Source organism: Dendrobates tinctorius, unplaced genomic scaffold (assembly GCF_039654945.1).
Source record: "Dendrobates tinctorius isolate UK_male_01 unplaced genomic scaffold, ASM3965494v1 ptg000155l, whole genome shotgun sequence".
NCBI lineage: Eukaryota > Metazoa > Chordata > Amphibia > Anura > Dendrobatidae > Dendrobates > Dendrobates tinctorius.
In genome coordinates, this window is record NW_027361822.1 from 5,004,049 (window position 1) to 5,022,790 (window position 18,742).

Below are 18,742 nucleotides of genomic sequence, written 5' to 3' on the forward strand. Positions count from 1 at the left end.
TCCGTATACATCCGCACGACCTGCGTACCCAATGTTAGAGATAGGTACGCAGGCCGCATGCAGACGTAGGCGGAGCTGACCAGAGGAGGTGCTGCAGTGGGTGGAGCTTCGCGGAGGAAGTCCGCAGCTCGGCCATCCGCAAATGTGAACCTAGCCTAACTTTTTTGTAGCTGGACAAGTTGTAGATTTTTTTTTAACATACAATGTACTGAAAAATGGGAATATTTGTTTTTACACGATTCATTCCATAGAAAAAGAAAGCCCTATAAATATGATCCTCTTGGACAGCATGATTACCAAACAGATTTTCAGTGGTGAAAAGAAGTGTGTGTAGGTTTTTAGTTTTTCCATCAATAAAGCTGTGTGAAGGTTTTTTTTGTGTGGTACTAATATGGATACTACTTAACACCAATAATAATAATACTATTTAACAATAATTTTTATTTCTATAGCACCAACATATTCCACAGCACTTTACATTTAAGAGGGGACTTGTACAAACAATAAAGACATTACAGATTAAATACAAAATTCAACAGATACCAAGAAGTGTGAGGGTCCTGCTCACTAGCTTACAATCTATGAGAAGAAGAAAAGGTCATGGAATTATGGAACAGGATCGCAAGACATGTTAATGAAATGAATAAGAAAAGGAAACATTTTCAAAACTTCTTTATCTATTCAGTATTGAATATGAGCACCATGTACAGAAATACACACACACAAACGCTCTGGCAGGCTATCAATGAGGTTATTAATGGTTGTCTGAGAAATGTTCTGCCACGCTGAATTCATTTGAGGATGCAAATCAGCAAGATCTGCTGCTGGCAGCTCCTTTTGCAATTCCATTTGCAGAATCCTCTGTGTGAGTTCTCTGATGTTCACCAAGATCTGATTTCACATTAAAACATTTCCGACACTCTGAACATGAAAATGGCTTCTCCCCATGTGAGTTCTCTGATGTTTAACAAGATTTGATTTATCATTAAAACGTCTCCCACATTCTGTACATGAATATGGCTTCTCCCCTGTGTGAGTCCTCCGATGTTTAACAAGATCTGATTTCACATTAAAACATTTACCGCACTCTGAACACGAAAATGGCTTCTCCCCTGTATGAATTCTCTGATGTCTAACAAGATTTGATTTAACGTTAAAACATTTCCCGCATTCTGAACATGAAAATGGTTTCTCTCCTGTGTGAATTCTCTGATGTGCAACAAGTCTTGATTTAATAGTGTAATATTTCCCACATTCTGAACATATTTCCCCTATATGAGCCATTTCATGTTCAACAGCACTCTTGTAACTTTTGTTTTGCATACTGGTGTTTGATGAAGTAGAAGAAAGGAACTGTTGAAAAAGGTCAAATGAAAGATTTTTTCTGAGATGTGCTGAAGGTGTGCCTGGGATAACGAAATATTCGTCACATGTATCTGAAGTGATACCATGATCATGTGCAGTAAAATCTGAAAATAGCAGATATCCCTCTGAGCTTCTGGTACAGTCATCTGCCAAGAATAAAACTGATTTTATTATTTTTCAATAACAATTTATTCAAATTACCGTATTTTGCGGTTTATAAGATGCACCGGATTTTAAGACGCAAAATAATAAGGAGAAAAATAGGTAGAAAAAACTTTTTTTAATTGCTTACTGGGCGTGGTGGCTGCGGTGAAGTGGGGTCCCAGGGTCGCTGCTGGTGGAGGCAGGAGTGGGGTGATGCTGCAGACCCCAGACTGAGAGAAAGGGATGTTCGGTGGTGCAGCCGAAGTGGAGCAGGGTCCCAGCTGGAGGAGGCAAGAGTGGCGCTGCGGGTGTTCAGTGGTGCAGGCCGCAGTGGAGCAAAGTCCCAGGGTCACAGCTGGAGGAGGCAAGAGTGGCGCTGCGGGTATTCAGTGGTGCGGGGGCTCCGCTGACATTTTGTGAAAGCCCAGAGCCCCTGCACTGTTTACTATGCAGTGGACTCTAGGAAAATGGCTGCCGGGGTGGCGAATGCGCAGATGGAGATCTTGGTGCCGAGATCTCCATCTACACCGCAACTGATGCAATTTTCCTAGAGACATCGCTTAGATGCAGACGGATGGAGATATCCGGCTTTCCTCCATCTGAGCCTGCGCCAAGTGAGAATCCGGACCCCGGAAGAAGAATGGCGGCCGCCAAATGCCACCGCCACAGGGCTACTGTTCACCGCCGTATCACCACTGCAGGACCACCGCTTGCCACCGTACCACCACCACCACCACACAGCGCAGTACCACCACAACAACCCCAGCTCCAGGACCGCAGTATTGACCCTTTGGTAAGAATAGTGTTCGGTTTATAAGATGGATCCCCATTTTTCCCCTAATTTTGAGAATCATAAAAGTGCGTCTTATAATCCAAAAAATACGGTATATGAAAATGTATATTATTCTATATTTTATAAACATTGTCAAATACAAACTGTAATACAATTCAATTATCAAGTGAATAAGATCTCATAGCAGTGACTAATAGCCTATGATGTTAGGCCACTAGATTATGTTCTTTCAATTTTTCCACTTCTCTGTTGGTCGTGTTATCCACAGTTCATGTTTCATTGTGCCGTCTCCTAACCTCCCTGAGACCTACATACAGTCTTTAATGGTCTTCATATATTTTCTCTCTTTTTTTTTCTTAGGACAGAATAGAAAAGCTGCTGTCTGCAATCCGCCAAAACCCTCTCAAAACAAGAGCCAACAGACTGATAGGGAAAAAAGCGCTGAAGACACTAGGCTTCAAAAGACTATATCAGTACTCAGGTATTTTCTGAAGACAGAGCAAAAAGGAATTCAGCTCACCCAGCAGAGAAAGGCAGAAATCCAGAAAAACAAGGCAAAACAAAACCAAAACACAAATGCAAAAAGTAGAGCAGAAAACTTAGCTTTTGAGGAGCAGGAATCAGACTGGTCTCCAAGAATCCCTCAGAGTAATCACCCGCAAGGCAGAAGGGCGTCGGCTGCCTTATATCCAGTCAGCAATTCCAGTCACCCAGTCATCATCATTCTGCTCAGGTGCTTTGTAATCAGCCTCACTACCTTCCTTCACCAGAAGAGGGAGTTCATCAGACCTCAATGGTGAAGGGGAAAATGAACTCACAACAATGGGCTATTTTGCAATTCATGGTTAATACAATGTTATGGGGTATTAGCATGATGGTTTGAATCTAATTGGCAGTTGTACTTTTTTGGCCTTAGATTTTTGTGATATGGCCTGTATTGTGACTACGATACTGTGATATAGGGGACCATTTATGTGTATCTATTTCCTTTGGTGGTTCTCTTATCAGGATGTTTTCATCTGGGTGGAAGATATAGGGGATGTTTCATGGTATATACCGTCCACATTCAATTATGAGCACACTTTTGCTGTATAGATGTATTTTTATCTGCTATTTTGTATTTAATAAAATTTGATATTTTCATATACGTATGTGATTGCATGCTCCTTTTGCTTCTCCTTATGTTCATTATGATTTGCGGCTGCTGGACAGCCTGAATACATGTGAGGATTGCCTGTTTGTTAGGGAATTCCCAAATACTCGGAGGACACCCGAGCAACAAGTATACTCGCTCACCACCTATTATTACACGAGAGGCAAGCATGTCGTAATTGAAAATATTGCTAAAATACTTTACATTGCAACCCATATTCTTCTTGGAACTACTGAAAACTTTTCATAGTGTCGCTCTCTGCAAATGTGATAGCAAGTGGACTGCCGCTGTTTACTGTGAGGAACAACTTTCTAGCCAAAAAACTTCAGAAAGCTTTAGATAGTTCCCATATATGCCTAACTGGCACAAAAACAGATTTTCTCCATGAAATTGATGGAAGGGTATTTTCTTTTGGCTAGGTCTATAATGCCAGATTCCAGAGAATGCAACAGAGGCCCCCCTATGGTCTGGGTAAGGAGTAGCTAGGCTATTTATCCTATATGAGACTCCAGACTGCATCCCCTCAAATGCTGCAACTGTGAAGCTGCAAAGTAAATCCAGAGATTAGGGGGTCACTAACCCGTCATCGCTATCATCATTGGTTTGAAGCACATCTTTTTCCAAATCAATTCCCAAATTACTGTAATAGTGCGAGTACCCGAGTTCGAACAATATCAGCCTGCTATGTATTACATATAGGCATTACAATAATTTTTATCAAGTTGGCAAGCCAATAATGGAGATGGGAAGCTTACACCATACATTGTTTTTTTTTTGCCAGAGCTAGTGTTGGCAGCTGGATGTTGAGCAATGAGGCAGTTTCTATTGACAACATACAATGCTCATTCAGTGTCTTCACGGGTGCTACATTACGGTGTGGAACAAAAGGTCTGAAAATCTACTTTCATATTATGCCAAGAAAACTTGATGGAGAGTACTTGATAGACTGCTGGAAGATGCACGCCTAGGTCGTAAGGCAATCAACAAGATACTGGGGAAGAGCCAATAGTCTAGTTGAAGATTTAAAGCAAACCTATCAGCAGGATTTTGCCAAGTTACTACAGACACTGTCAGGTTGGTGCTGTGATACTGATTAAAATGATACCTTGGTTGATGAAATCTGTATTGTACTTGTTTATTCTGTATTTGGAGTTTTCAGTTAATGAGATTCTCGAGCTTCGGGGCGGGTTTTCATGTGGTACTCTGTTCACATATTCATTCTTATGGGATAATGACAGGTCACAGATCCTTTACTGACCTCCCTCTTATTTTACATAATGCATGTAATATTGTTGGCTTAAGAAAAAAAAATTACTTCAACAAAATGGCAGCGGCGGTGCATTCTCAGTAGCATCTATTGCTTGCTGATAGATGCAACTTTGCGAGCACCACTGCCATTTTGCTGCAGCAGGATTCAAAAAAGGCAAAGAAACAAGAGATGTGATTGCTAACATTCGATAGATAGAGAAGGCTCGCCGTGTTGGGAGGAAGAGAAATACTGCCTATGACCCAAAGAACACCATCCCCACTGTCAAGCATGGAGGTGGAAACATTATGTTTTGGGGGTGTTTCTCTGCTAATGGCACAGGAATACTTCACCGCATCAATGGGAGAATGGATGGAGCCATGTACCGTAAAATCCTGAGTGACAACTTCCTTCCCTCTGCCAGGACAATAAAATAGGTCAGGGCTGGATCTTCCAGCAAGACAATGACCCAAAACATACAGCCAAGGCAACAAATGAGTGGCTCAAAAAGAAGAACATTAAGGTCATGGAGTGGCCTAGCCAGTCTCCAGACCTTAATCCCATGGAAAACTTATGGAGGGAGTTGAAGCTCCGAGTTGCCAAGCCACAGCCTCAAAGTCTTAATGATTTAGAGATGATCTGCAAAGAGGAGTGGACCAAAATTCATCCTGACATGTGTGCAAACCACTTCATCAACTACTAAAAAGTCTGACTGCTGTGCTTGCCAACAAGGGTTTTGCCACCAAGGATTGAGTCTTGTTTGCCAGAGGGATCTCATACTTATTTCTCACTGCAAAATGCAAATAAATTTATACAATGATTTTCTAGATTTTAGTTTTGATATTCTATGTCTCAATGTTAAAATTAACCTTCCCTTAAAATTATAGACTTCATGTCTTTGTCAAAGGGCAAACTTAAAAAATCAGCAAGGGATCAAATAATTATTTCCTTCACTGTAATTAAAAGGTTTAACATATTGTAAATGGCCCGTGTTGACCCCTGCCCTGGAATCCAACTCTCTCATTCAAAAGGAGACACATTGAGCTGAATTCCTTAATTCTCTTTAGTTGTTCTATAATCATTAAGATACATTTCTTGTCATAGAAAGTAAGGAACACCTAGGTAGAGGGTTAAGGGCTTTTTTTCCTCAGTACATATAACCCCCAGTGGTGTGCCTCCAAGAGACGCACCTTACCCCAAGTACAAGTAGTCTCTTGTTGAAGCCCTGGGTACAGGATTCCTTACATTCCTATCACACATTATACTCTAGGGGAGTTTTAGTGCTTGTGCATAAATCCCTTAGGTCGGAGGTAATATCTTCAACACTCTGACAACGAAGGTCGCTATGTATACCTTGAAGATTCACCCATTGTCATTCTGGCTATATACTGTACAACCCCCCTCTGGTTAATCTGGAAGTCTTATAAGAGGCTTCTATATTCGCAACCACATATCCCTCTGTTCCAACATTCTGTTTAGGAGACTTTAACTTATTATCAGACCCTCAAAAAGATAAACTGTTGGTTAGCATTTTGCGAGACAGTGTTCAGGGGCCTTCGAATCTACATGCTTTTGTGGATGAGTTGGGGTAGCTAGACCTCTGGAGGGTGAGAAATAGTGATTTTAGAGTGTACCCTTGCATACTCTCCCTAGAAACATGTCCAGAATTGACTATTTTCAAAAGTGTGGATACCCTTCAGTTGGTGTCACCTAGATTATCTACTTAGGGGCATTTCAGATCATTTTCCATTACTGGAGCAGACCTCTCCTTAACCGGAAATGTGTAGTAAATATAGGATTTATCCCTTCCAGTTGTCCCTAATTGGGGAAAAAGATAAAATAACTGAACAAATTCAAATCTCTGGGAAGCACACACTTGGGAGGGAAGTGTGTGAGTGATCTGGGAGGCATTCAACACCTATTTGAGGAGATGTTTGAGATCTACCATCTCCTATATTAAAAAATCCTATTCTTGGGAGGAGGTGTTATTCGCTGTCAAATGTTTCTTGAAACTAATGGGATCCCTTCTGAGTCTGTATTAAAACTCACCAGATTGATCCTCACACACAACTTTTTTTGTTTCGGAGATGAGCTATATCCACAATCCATCATGGCTAAACTGGAAAATGACTTTAGCATCCTGCTCCATAAAACCCTTGGCCTATTTCCGTTATATGAATGACATCTTAATAATCTGGACTGAGTCTGAACAAGAACTTCTAAAGTTCCATGACAAATTCAATACATTTCACCCCACAAAAAACCTGACATTGGACCAGTCAAAAACGGAAATCAACTTTCTGGATACCACCATAAAAACTCAAAATGGATTAATCCAGACATAGGTGTATCGGAAACCAATTGACCGTCCCACAAACCTCAGATGGAACAATTTCCACCCGAAACTCATTAAAAAGTCCATCGTCTACAGCCAGGCCATTAGATATAATTGTATCAACGGTTCTGGATGATCACGTATCTTAAAAAGACAATCAAGGCTACCACGTCACCTCCATTGATGACCAGATCACTAGAGCCACAAGGATTCCTAGAAGTCAATTACTTCAATACGGAGAAAAAGAGGAAAATAATTGTGTACCTCTGAAGGTGACCTACAACCCACAGCTTGAAGTACTGAGAAAAACTGATAAAAAACACCACCACATCTTACACAAAGATGACTAGCTAAAGACAATATTCAAAGACCCCCCCCTTGGTGTGCTACAGGCAACGTCCAAATTTAAGAAACCTCATGATCCAAAGTTCAATGCCCTTAGATACACAGAGAGGAACTTATCTGGGCAATGTGAAAAGCTGCAAAACCTGCACTCATGTAGAGATCAAAGACAGGATACAGATTGCCGACACACAGCAGGACTTTAAGATTCCCTCACCATTCACATGTTCTTCTTCCAATGATGTGTACTTAATTCTGTGCACTATATGTCCTACTGGGGGCCTCTATGTGTGAGAATCAGGACAGAAACTGAGAGCAAGGATAAGGTCTCATCGCCACACAATTGCAGATAAAAAAACAATATGAAAAATGTCATATTAAAAGGCAATTTTAGATCACAAAAACATAGCAGGCTTTGGGAATACAAACTTATTAAAGTCTTTGATCTCATCCACACAGGACTATATCTGTCAGAAGGATTTATGACTCACTACAGAATCTGAAGAATCTGCTCCAAAGGAGTTGAGGGCACCATGCCACTGATCTCAGGGTACTGTCACACTAAGCGATGCACCAGCGATCCCGACAACGATATGGATCGCTGGTGCATCGCTAAGTGGTCGCTAGTGAGCTGCCACACAGGCAGATCTCACCAGTGACATAGCAGCGGTCGGGGGTCGTTACTTACCTGTCAGACGCGGCGATCCTGACGTCCTCCCGCCCGCGTCCACGAATCGCTCGTCGGCGCCACAGGAAGCCCAGCAGGAAGCTGACGACGAGAAACAGCCCAGGCTGTTCTCGCGCGATCAGCGATAACCAGCGGGGGAGCTGGTCGGAGGCAAGTATCAGACATAGCGATATCACTAGCAATATCACTGCTGTGTCACAAAACCAGTGACATGATAGCGATATTGCTAGCGATATCGCTTAGTGTGACAGGCCCTTTACTTGGATATTGGGACTATAAAACTTTCACACCACTAATCTAATCCAATTAAGGATTCAGTCTCTGAGCTCAGTTTGTTTATTTATATGTTCATTTATTATACCATGCCCCTCTTATTTTTTTTTTCGTCTTTTTGTTGTTTATTTTGTGCATATTTTTGTTTTTCTTCAGAAACTTTGTTATACCATGCCTGAGGAAAGGACCCAAGAAGTGCTGAAAGCTTGCTGTGTAACATCATTTATTTTTGTTAGCCATTAAAAGGTATCATAACATTATTTTTTCAACTGGCTAACATGGTCCAAACCCCTTTGTTTTCTTTTAACTATTTGGAGTAGAATCTGTGACTTCTCTACATATAGTGGTCACTACTCACCTGTGTTATCTGTAGGAATCTCCTCCTTACACCGCTCATCACCCCTCACATGTGTCTCTGTAGTGTCAATATGGGGCAGATCTTCACCCTGAAAGAAAGACTGTAAAAGCCACAGACAGATGGAGAAGTAAGTAATGACATAGAAGAACAGAAAAGATCAAAAATTAACATAATAATCATAAATAACAGTAGTAGTTAACACATAGCAGCAGGTCTCCTGTATAAATCCAACCTGTCGGTTCCTAACTCTAATCAGAAGTCTCAAAGACCTGAAAATTGTGAGAAAATCCAGTCAACATCTAAAGTCTGTGATCAGCTTTATCCTGTCATTTGCATCAAATAAAAAATATACACTAAATGGCCAATTTATTAGAGCCACCCATATTGTATCATGTTGGACCTCCTTTGGTCTTCATGACCTCAGCAATTTATTGTGTCATAGAATCTACTAGTACTTGAAAATACCTTAATCTATTGCACAGTATTGTAAGTGTGGGAAAAAAATACTACAAGGTAAAAATGCTTTAAAAATATAAGTGTTAATTTATTTTGGTCAGTGAGTGAACAAAAGAAAAATCTAAATTAAATCAATGCTTTGTGTGACCTCCTTTTGCCTGAAAAGTAGCATCAATTTTTCTAGGTACACTTGTGCACAGATTTTGAAGGAACTCAGCTTCATAGTTGTTCCAAACATCTTGGAGAACCAACCAAAGATATTCTCTGAATGTCGCCCGCATAAACACCTCTGTCTCTTTATATTACAGACAGACTGGATGCTGCCAAGGTCATGGCTCTCTGGGGCCATATCATCACTTTGGGGATTCCTGTGTTCTTCATTATTCTGAAAATAGTTCTTAAATACAAGTATGTTTGGGTTCATTGTCCCACTGCAGAATAAATTTTGATCCAGACGCTTCCCTGATGGTACTGCATGATGGACTTTTCTGACATTGTGCATTGTCCTTCTACCATAGTGTAAAAAACTGCTATGACTAGATGAACTTGATGACACAAATGTTAAGGTAAGCTCTAGTGATGAGCGAGAATACTTGTTGCTCGGGTTTTCCCGAGCACCTTCGGCTAACCTCCGAGTATTTTGGCGTGCTCGGAGATTTAGTTTTTGTTGAAGTAGCATGATTTACTGCTAATAGACAGCCTGAATACATGTAGGGATTCCCTAACAAACAGGCATTCCTCACATGTATTCAGGCTGTTCAGCAGCCGCAAATCATGCAGCTGCATCGACAGAAACGAAATCTACGAGCACGCCAAAATACTCGGAGGTCACCCGAGCATGCTCTGGGAGACCCGAGCAACGAGTATACTTGCTCATCACTAGTAAGCTCCAATATCCAAACCTCCATCCACAGACTTAAGAAGACCCAGAATGTTCCAAGAAAACATTCCCATCACTATTATTTCAACTATACCATCTTGAAATGTTGATAAATGATAGGAAGAATACATGGATTGATGCTGCTTTCTCAAAATTCTGACTTTCTCATCAGCATGGTGCAACATAAATCTGGATTCATCTACCCAGAAAATGTTTTCCACTGCTCAGTCACATAAAATTATTGCTATCTTTTGCTCAAGTAAGATTTTTCTTTCTACTTCCCCTTTGATAGTAACGGAACTGGTCATCTACTTTTACAGTTTATTACACACCTGTCTTGGATCCGTGCTCAGCTACCTAAGCCCCAGTCCGCTAAACTATCTTCTGCTCCACGGTGAGCTGTGCAGGTAGCCTTGTGTGCTCCCATGTGTTAATCTTCCTAGGCCTATATAAAACCAGAGACAAACACCTGTGTCTTGGTAATAAGAATTTCTAGTACACTTTTACTGTGTATGTACACAGTTCCTTTTCACAGTCTCTAGGATGTCTGCTGGCAGCCTGTGGTTTCCAGTCTCCGAGTTACTTGTCTGCTGCTACCTGTCTGCGTTTTTCTGCATGTCTCTTATCAGCCTGCGACATTCATGGTATTCAGACTTTCTAGTTATTCTAGATTTCTGTCTGCTACCTATTCTCAGTCTGTTAGGATCTCTGCTGCATGTCCACCAGTGGTTTCTCGGACGTCTCCTAGTCGCCTGTGGCTTACATGGTATTTAGACTTTATTGTTGCTCTGGAGATTTGTCTGCTACCTGTCTGTAGTCTCCATGACTCCTCCTGGCTGCTTGCGGCTTCCAGTCCTTCAGTCTTCTATCTGCCTGCCACCTTCAGTAATTCTGCAATCTGTCTATGGTCTCCAAGACATCTCCTGGCAGCTTGCAACTTCCAGTCCTTCAGTCTCCTAACAGCCTCTCCACTTCAGTAACTCTGCACCCTGCCTGCAGTCTCCAAAACATCTCCTGTCTGCCTGCGGCTTCCAGTCCTTAGATCTCCTGTTTGCCTATGGACTTTAGTAACATTGCTCGCTGTCTATGTTCTTCAAAATGCCGCCAGGCTGTCTGCGGCTTCCAGTCCACCATTTAACTGGCTGTGTCCTGCGTGCATCATCTGTCTGCTGCACCAACGCCCATGTGCCCACCCAGACCGTGGGCTGAGGGTCCACCTTGGCTAGTTAGCACCTTCTAGTAACAAAGCCCATCTGTGCTAAAAAATGACAAGCGTATTTGGAAACATTAAACACCAGCTTTGTATTCAGCTGTAATTTGCATGTTCACTTCCTGTGCCACAGAACAATTTTTATATCTTCCTCAACAAGTTGCTTGAGTTCATGAGATCATCTTTCATTGAATGTTTTTCCTTGATCACAACATTTTCTAGATACTCTTGACACCATTGCATGTAAAAGCCTCACAAGATTTTTTTTCTTTAAATACTGGCCCTAGCCATGTTTCAAGTCACTCACTTTCTCATTTTAATGTGGATTCACACTGAAAACCAATCACTTGATTTTCCGGTGCACTCCAGGGTCCAATTTCTATACCGTACAGTTTTCTCTTAGGAAAGAGTTGGTGTCTCTAATACCAGATTTATAGACTGTATGGACAATGTAAATAAAACAAGACTGAACACAAGACCTTCACAGCCATCTACACAACATATGGAAGATCTCATGACATCTTCTCTCCATCTACCTGATGATCCTCAGGAACATGAAGATTTTCTTGTTTCCAGTCCTGTGGAAGAAGAGAACGGGGACATCTCTCTGGTGTTGTCCTCTCACTGGATAGAACTGGAGAAAGCACATACAGGGACTGAAGTCATTCCTTACATACAGAGAATTATAGGCCATGTGTATTTAGTCCTGTCTATTACCTGGTGATGTGAGGGGCTGGGGAACCTCCATCATGACGTCCTTGTACAGATCTTTGTGTCCTTCTAAATACTCCCACTCCTCCATGGAGAAATAGACGGTGACATCTTCACACCTTATAGGAACCTGACACATACAATGATACCGTCATCCCCCAATCCCTCCATAGCATTAATGTATAATGTCCCAGCATTCCCAGCAGTGTCACCTCTCCAGTCAGCAGCTCAATCATCTTGTAGGTGAGTTCTAAGATCTTCTGTTCATTGATATCTTTATGTTTCAGGGGGTGAGGTGGAGGCCCCGTGATTTGGCTCAGGGGTCTTCCCCATCCCTCAGACACAGGGGCCTGACAGCGCTCACTAGACGTCTTCTTTCCTTCTGTGTAATCCTGGTTATGGAGAGACACATTAATAAACCTCACTACAGACATCTCCAGAGTCCTCACCTCTCCTGTTCTGTCCATCTGTTATTCCTATAGATAAGAATGATGTAATGTGACGTCATCAGAATCTCTCACCTCTCCAGTAAGCTGGAAGAGGATTTCTAGGGTGAGGTGCAATATCCTCTCCGCCATCATGTCCCTGTCCCTCTCCATCCTTGATGGGTCAATCTGGAAAATTCTCTTATATAGAAGATTTCCACTGAGAGGATCCGATATTGTAGGGACCTGAATGGGGAGAAAATGACGATGTAACACCATAAAGTTCCAATGTAAGAAATCTTCAGAGCCGTTACATGATCCCCACTTCCCGTCATGGCCCCGTCCTGCCCCCGTTATAAAACACAATCCAATAATAGTCACATACAGAGATTTACCACAGAATATCTCAAATCCAGCACCAGAAAAACCAGAACAAATCTAAAAGAAAATCTAAATGATCTCAAACTTTATTAAATATGAACACAACAAATTTATAAAGTGCAGAGAACATCCACAGAGATTGGGACGGCAGAACGTGGGACGGACGTCAGTTACAGATAATGATAGAACATTAATACGGCTGTGTGAAAAAGTGTTTGCCCCCTTCCTGATTTCCTAATAATTTGCTTGTTTGTCACACTTAAATATTTCAGATCACTAAACAAATTTAATTATTAAACAAAGATAAACACAAAATGCAGTTTTTAAATGAAGGTCGCTATTATTAAGGGAAAAAGAGAATCCAAGCCTACAGGGCCCTGTGTGAAAAAGTGATTGCCCCTCCTTCCCCCACTTAAAACATAAATTATCTGTGGTTTATCACATCTTTGGGAAACTGAGTTCAAATTCACTAGCCACACCCAGAGCTGATTACTGCCACACCTATTCTCAATCAAGAAACAACTTAAATAGAACCAGCCTGACAAAGTGAAGTAGACGAAAAGATCCTAGACATTATGCCGTGCTCCAAAGAAATTCTGGAACAAATGAGAAACAAAGTAATTGAGACCTATCAGTCTGGAAAAGGTTACAAAGCCATTGCTAAAGCTTTGGTAATCCAGTGAACTGCTGTGAGAGCCATTATCCACAAATGGCGAAAACATGGAACAGTAGTGAACCTTCCCAGGAGTGGCCGGCTGACCAAAATTACCCCTGGAACTCAGCGACAACTCAGTGAGGTCACAAAAGACCTTACAACTACATTCAAAGAACTGCAGGCCTCACTTTCTTCAGTTAAAGTCAGTGTTCATGATTCCACCATAAGTAAGAGACTGGGCAAAAATGACATGCATTCCAAAGGTCCAAGATGAAAACCACTGCTGAGCAATAAGAACTCAGGCTCAGAAAAAGTTTTGCCAGAAAACATCTTGATATCCCCAAGACTTTTCGAAGAATACTCTGTGGACTGACGAGACAAAAGTTGATTTTTTTGGAAGGTACTGTATATGTCTCATTACATCTGGCGTAGAAGCAATACAGCATTTCAGAACATAAACATCATACCAACAGTAAAATATGGTGGTGGTAGTGTGATGGTCTTGGGTTGTTTTGCTGCTTCAGAACCTGGAAGACTTGCTGTGGTAACTGGAATCATGAATTATGCTGTCTATCAAAAAATCCTGAAGGACAATGTCCGGCCATCTGTTCGTGACCTCAAGGTGAATCGCACTTGGGTTAGCAACAGGACAATGATCCAAAATGCACCGGCAAGTCCACCTCTGAATCCCTTCAGAAAAACAAAATTAAGACTTTGGAGTGGCCTAGTCACTCCGAAACCCTCCAATGTGGCTGAATTACAACAATTCTGCAAAGATGAGTGGGCCAAAATTACTCCAGAGCATTGTAGAAGACTCATTGCCAGTTATTGAAAATGGTTGATTGCTGTAGTTGCTGCTAAGGGTGGCCCAACCAGTAATTGGGTTTAGGGGGCAATCACTCTTTCACACAGGGCCCTGTAGGTTTGGATTTCTTTTCATTTAAAAACTGCATTTTGTGTTTACTTGTGTTATCTTTGCCTAATATTTAAATTTGTTTGGTGATCTGAAACATTTAAGTATGACAAACATGCAAAAGAATAGGAAATCTCAGGAAGGGGGCAAACACCTTTTCACACAACTATACATCCTGATAGTTTCAACATGGAGCGGGTGACGGCTATAATGGAGACTGTAGAGTAACAGAGCATTCCCATTGCGTTTAGGGATACACTCACAACTACTTCTCCAGTAGGCGTACACTCCCGTAAATGATGCACGGCAGAGCGAACGCACATTTGCTCTACCGGCACCATTAAAGTCTATGGCACGTAGCTCCGAATCGCATTTTACTTGGGGTTTGGACGTATGCCCCAAAGGGGCCACCGAGTGCTTTCCTAAACGCAATGTAAAGGCACCATAACAAAGCAGCGAGCGACATCAGGAGGGAAGTGACCCAATGTAATCCAATACAGACAGAGACCCTCATATAGCGACACAGACGGGAACACGTTCTGTCTCCTGGAATGGGAGCACAGCACTGAGGGGGTTAAGTCCCCTGTGCCCAGTAATGGGGAATCTCCAGCACCTACCTCCACCTGCAGAGCCGCACACCACATATATGGCTGCTCTGTGCGCACAGGACCTGGGATGAGGTCACAGGAGGGGAGGAGTCAGGGGTCACGTGATCAGGGGCCTCAGTGTATGCAGGACACCGCTGTGCTGGTTGTCATGGTGCTGGATGAGGGGAAGTTTCTGTGTGGGGTCAGGAGGGGTTTACAGGGTGGGAGTAGCAGAGCTGCGTGTGTACAAGGATACAGAGCGGAGCCGGGTGTGTACGAGGTGTACGGAGCGGAGCGGAGCCGCGTGTGTACGAGGATACAGAGCGGAGCCGCATGTGTACGAGGTGGACGGAGCGGAGCGGAGCCGCGTGTGTACGAGGTGTACGGAGCGGAGCCGCGTGTGTACGAGGTGTACGGAGCGGAGCCGTGTGTGTACGAGGTGTACGGAGCGGAGCCGTGTGTGTACGAGGTGTACGGAGCGGAGCCGTGTGTGTATGAGGTGTACGGAGCGGAGCCGTGTGTGTATGAGGTTTATGGAGCGGAGCCGTGTGTGTATGAGGTGTACGGAGCGGAGCCGTGTGTGTACGAGGTGTACGGAGCGGAGCCGTGTGTATATGAGGTGTATGGAGCGGAGCCGTGTGTGTACGGAGCGGAGCCGTGTGTGTATGAGGTGTGCGGAGCAGAGCCGTGTGTGTACGAGGTGTACAGAGAGGAGCTGTGTGTGTATGAGGTGTACAGAGGGGAGCCATGTGTGTAAGGAGCAGAGCCGCGTGTGTATGAGGTATACAGATGGGAGCTGTGTGTGTACAAGGTATACGGAACAGAGCCATATGTGTACAAGGTGTACAGAGAGGAGACATGTGTGTATGGAGCGGAGTCGTGTGTGTACGAGGTGAACAGAGTGGAGCCGCTTGTGTATGAGGTGTGCGGAGCGGGGCCACGTGCGTACGAGGTGTGCGGAGCGGGGCCACGTGCGTACGAGGTGTGCGGAGCGGGGCCACGTGCGTACGAGGTGTGCGGAGCGGGGCCACGTGTGTACGAGGTGTGCGGAGCGGACCCGTGTGTGTACGAGGTGTGCGAAGAGGAGCCGCGTGTGTATGAGGTGTACGGTGTGGAGCCGCTTGTGTATGTGGTGTGCGGAGCGGATCCGCGTGCCTACGAGGTGTACGGAGCGGAGCCGCGTGCGTACGAGGTGTACGAAGCTGAGCCGTGTGTGTACGAGGTGTACGGAGCGGGGCCGTGTGTGTACGAGGTGTACGAGAGGAGCCGCGTGTGTACGAGGTGTACGGAGAGGAGTCATGTGTGTACGAGGTGTATGAAGCGGAGCCGTGTGTGTATGAGGTGTACGGAGCAGAGCCGTGTGTGTACGAGGTGTACGGAGTGGAGCCGCGTCTGTACGAGGTGTACGGAGAGGAGTCATGTGTGTACGAGGTGTACGGAGAGGAGCCGCGTGTGTACGAGGTGTACGGAGCAGAGCCGCGTGTGTACGAGGTGTACGGAGCGGAGCCGTGTGTGTACGAGGTGTACGGAGCGGAGCCGTGTGTGTACGAGGTGTACGGAGCAGAGTCGCGTGTGTACGAGGTGTACGGAGAGGAGCCGCATGCATACGAGGTGTACGGAGCGGAGCCGTGTGTGTACGACGTGTACGGAGCGGAGCCGTGTGTGTACGAGGTGTACGGAGAGGAGCCGCGTGTGTGCGAGGTGTACGGAGCGGAGCCGTGTGTGTACGAGGTGTACGGAGCAGAGCCGCGTGTGTACGAGGTGTACGGAGGAGCCGCGTGTGTACAAGGTGTACGGAGGAGAGCCGCGTGTGTACGAGGTGTACGGAGCAGAGCCGCGTGTGTACGAGGTGTACGGAGCAGAGCCGCGTGTGTACGAGGTGTACGGAGGAGAGCCACGTGTGTACGAGGTGTACGGAGCAGAGTCGCGTGTGTACGAGGTGTACGGAGAGGAGCCGCATGCATACGAGGTGTGCGGAGCAGAGCCGCGTATGTACGAGGTGTACGGAGCGGAGCCACGTGTATACAAGGTGTATACTAGTTTATACTCTCAGAACTGTATGCCTCTATCACTAAAGGTATATGCAGACAATCATTAATCGCTGTGTACGTCTGCAGCATCCAACCCGCAGCGTCCAGATGTTACAGCATAGTGGATGGGATTTTATGCCCACTTTGCATCCACAGACGCCCGCGGCTCATCCTCAGAGACGAACATGTGGCACTTCTCTCTAGTGTAGACTGTAACATGTCAATTTCTCTTGCGCAGACACAAGTCAAGAGAAATGTCACCCATACAAGGTATTGAGCTCGGTGAATCCGCCCAGTTCAGTGAACACACTCGGATTCACCTGGGTTCAATAGAGGAACATGCGTTACCACTTCTGGATCGTTTGCACAAACCCTTATATTCTGTGGTAATACATGGTGTACTATACGATTATCTTATCAGGTGGTGATTATTTCTGCAGCTCTATACTCTTTTATGGCCTGGGTCCTTCCTCTCTGGTTTTGGAGATCCTCCTGCATTTCAGTTTTCTCAGTGAGATGTTCATCTTCTCCTATAATCAGAATTGTGATTACAGCTCGGGACACATGCACCCCGATTGATCAGTTCTCGGTTGTAAAACTGCTTGAAATGTTGCATAATTTTTGCGTCACTTTTACAGTTGCTCAAAAATATTGCAACTTTTGTCATTTTTGCACCAGTCTCAGCCGGCTGTACCAACTTTTTTAAAAGTGGACGGAGCTCAGATGGGGTGCAGCTAACTGTACGCCCTATAAGTGCTGTAAATTACAACTTCTCTGGAGCTGTTCCTGTCAAGCTTCTATCTGAGCCATTGTAGGTCCCTTGTGTGTACATAGGGAGAAGCTTATTAACCCAACGGAGTTGGGCATGGGGAAGCTGGCCAGGGGTTACACTGGATTAGTCAGGTCACTTCCTACAGTCCACAGATGGTTGTTCAATCTATGGTTTCTCTGAAACATCACAGCTGCAATTGTGCTGCTCAGCACTGACTTGCTGTGCAGTGGTTCAGGCAGCTTGAATCTAGACACAGGTTCCCCTTAAGCTTGTACCTGGCACCAGCAGATCTCTGAAGGTTCCTTTAATACCTGACACCTGGTCATTAGCAGCAGATCCTTTGCGCCCTCTAAATAACTCGCTGTCGCTTGCATAGATCAGACTTGTTTTTCCAGAACTTTCAAACTGATATCTGAGATTTTGAAGATAAGTCATCACCATCACCTCTTTGTCTTGTTCCTTCTGATTGTTCTGCTGTAAGGGGCACTGACAATAGGGAATCCCACTGCCTTTAAAGCTGGTACTATACTTTAAAGAGGTTTTCTGGTACAAAATGATAAGTCTGCAGTCACTCTGTGTGACTGCATACTTATGAATCTGGGATTTGCCATTTTCTGCATACTTCCGGCCAGAGCCCGATAAGTGGGCACGGCCTCTCTCCATATACTTGTATTGAACGAGGCCGCAACTCATCTAGTGAGATGGCCGACCAGTGGGCGCAGCCTCGCTCAATACAAGTGTATGGAACAAGGCCATCCCCACTAGCCGGATTCAGGCCGGTAGATTGCATAATGCATATATCACCATTGTTCCCGGCTCTGAAACCGACGAATACCCACAGCCACAGTGCATGCGCTGGGGAAATTCATAAGTCTGCAATCACACAGAGTCGTTTTAGACTGGACAATCCCTTTAAGGCTGATCTTCTTCCCATAGTGCATCTTGGTGCTTTTCTCATCCTGACTCTTCACGTGATGGAAAACACCCGTTTGTACAAGGGACTATAGCAAAGCCACAGAAATGAG

The 18,742-nt window shown here is 44.2% G+C and overlaps 1 protein-coding gene across 2 annotated transcripts; it reads right to left on the reverse strand.

Moving 5' to 3' along the window:
* Window positions 1–426: 426 nt before the first annotated feature.
* On the reverse strand, window positions 427–15,047 carry LOC141050992 (uncharacterized). Of its 2 annotated transcripts, none has more exons than XM_073547764.1 (7): window positions 14,946–15,047; window positions 12,476–12,625; window positions 12,167–12,346; window positions 11,961–12,084; window positions 11,780–11,877; window positions 8,698–8,785; window positions 427–1,511 (listed from the first exon to the last, which is right to left on the reverse strand). In XM_073547764.1, exons 1-7 carry the CDS (start codon window positions 14,970–14,972, stop codon window positions 898–900), a joined length of 1,281 nt encoding a protein of 426 aa, XP_073403865.1. In that variant the 5' UTR covers window positions 14,973–15,047; the 3' UTR covers window positions 427–897. The 2 variants fall into 2 exon arrangements, with proteins under 2 accessions (XP_073403865.1, XP_073403864.1); XM_073547763.1 differs by having other exon boundaries at window positions 8,698–8,797.
* Between the last annotated feature and the right edge of the window lie 3,695 nt (window positions 15,048–18,742).

Excerpts from the sequence above, each read along its gene's own strand:
- LOC141050992 (XM_073547763.1), bottom strand. The coding sequence starts at position 14,972 with ATGTGGTGTGCGGCTCTGCAGGTGGAG. Across the intron at positions 12,347-12,475 it reads TCTTCCAGCTTACTGGAGAG|GATTACACAGAAGGAAAGAA; the intron begins GTGAGAGATTCT and ends CTCCATAACCAG. Across the intron at positions 12,085-12,166 it reads TTGAGCTGCTGACTGGAGAG|GTTCCTATAAGGTGTGAAGA; the intron begins GTGACACTGCTG and ends TGTATGTGTCAG.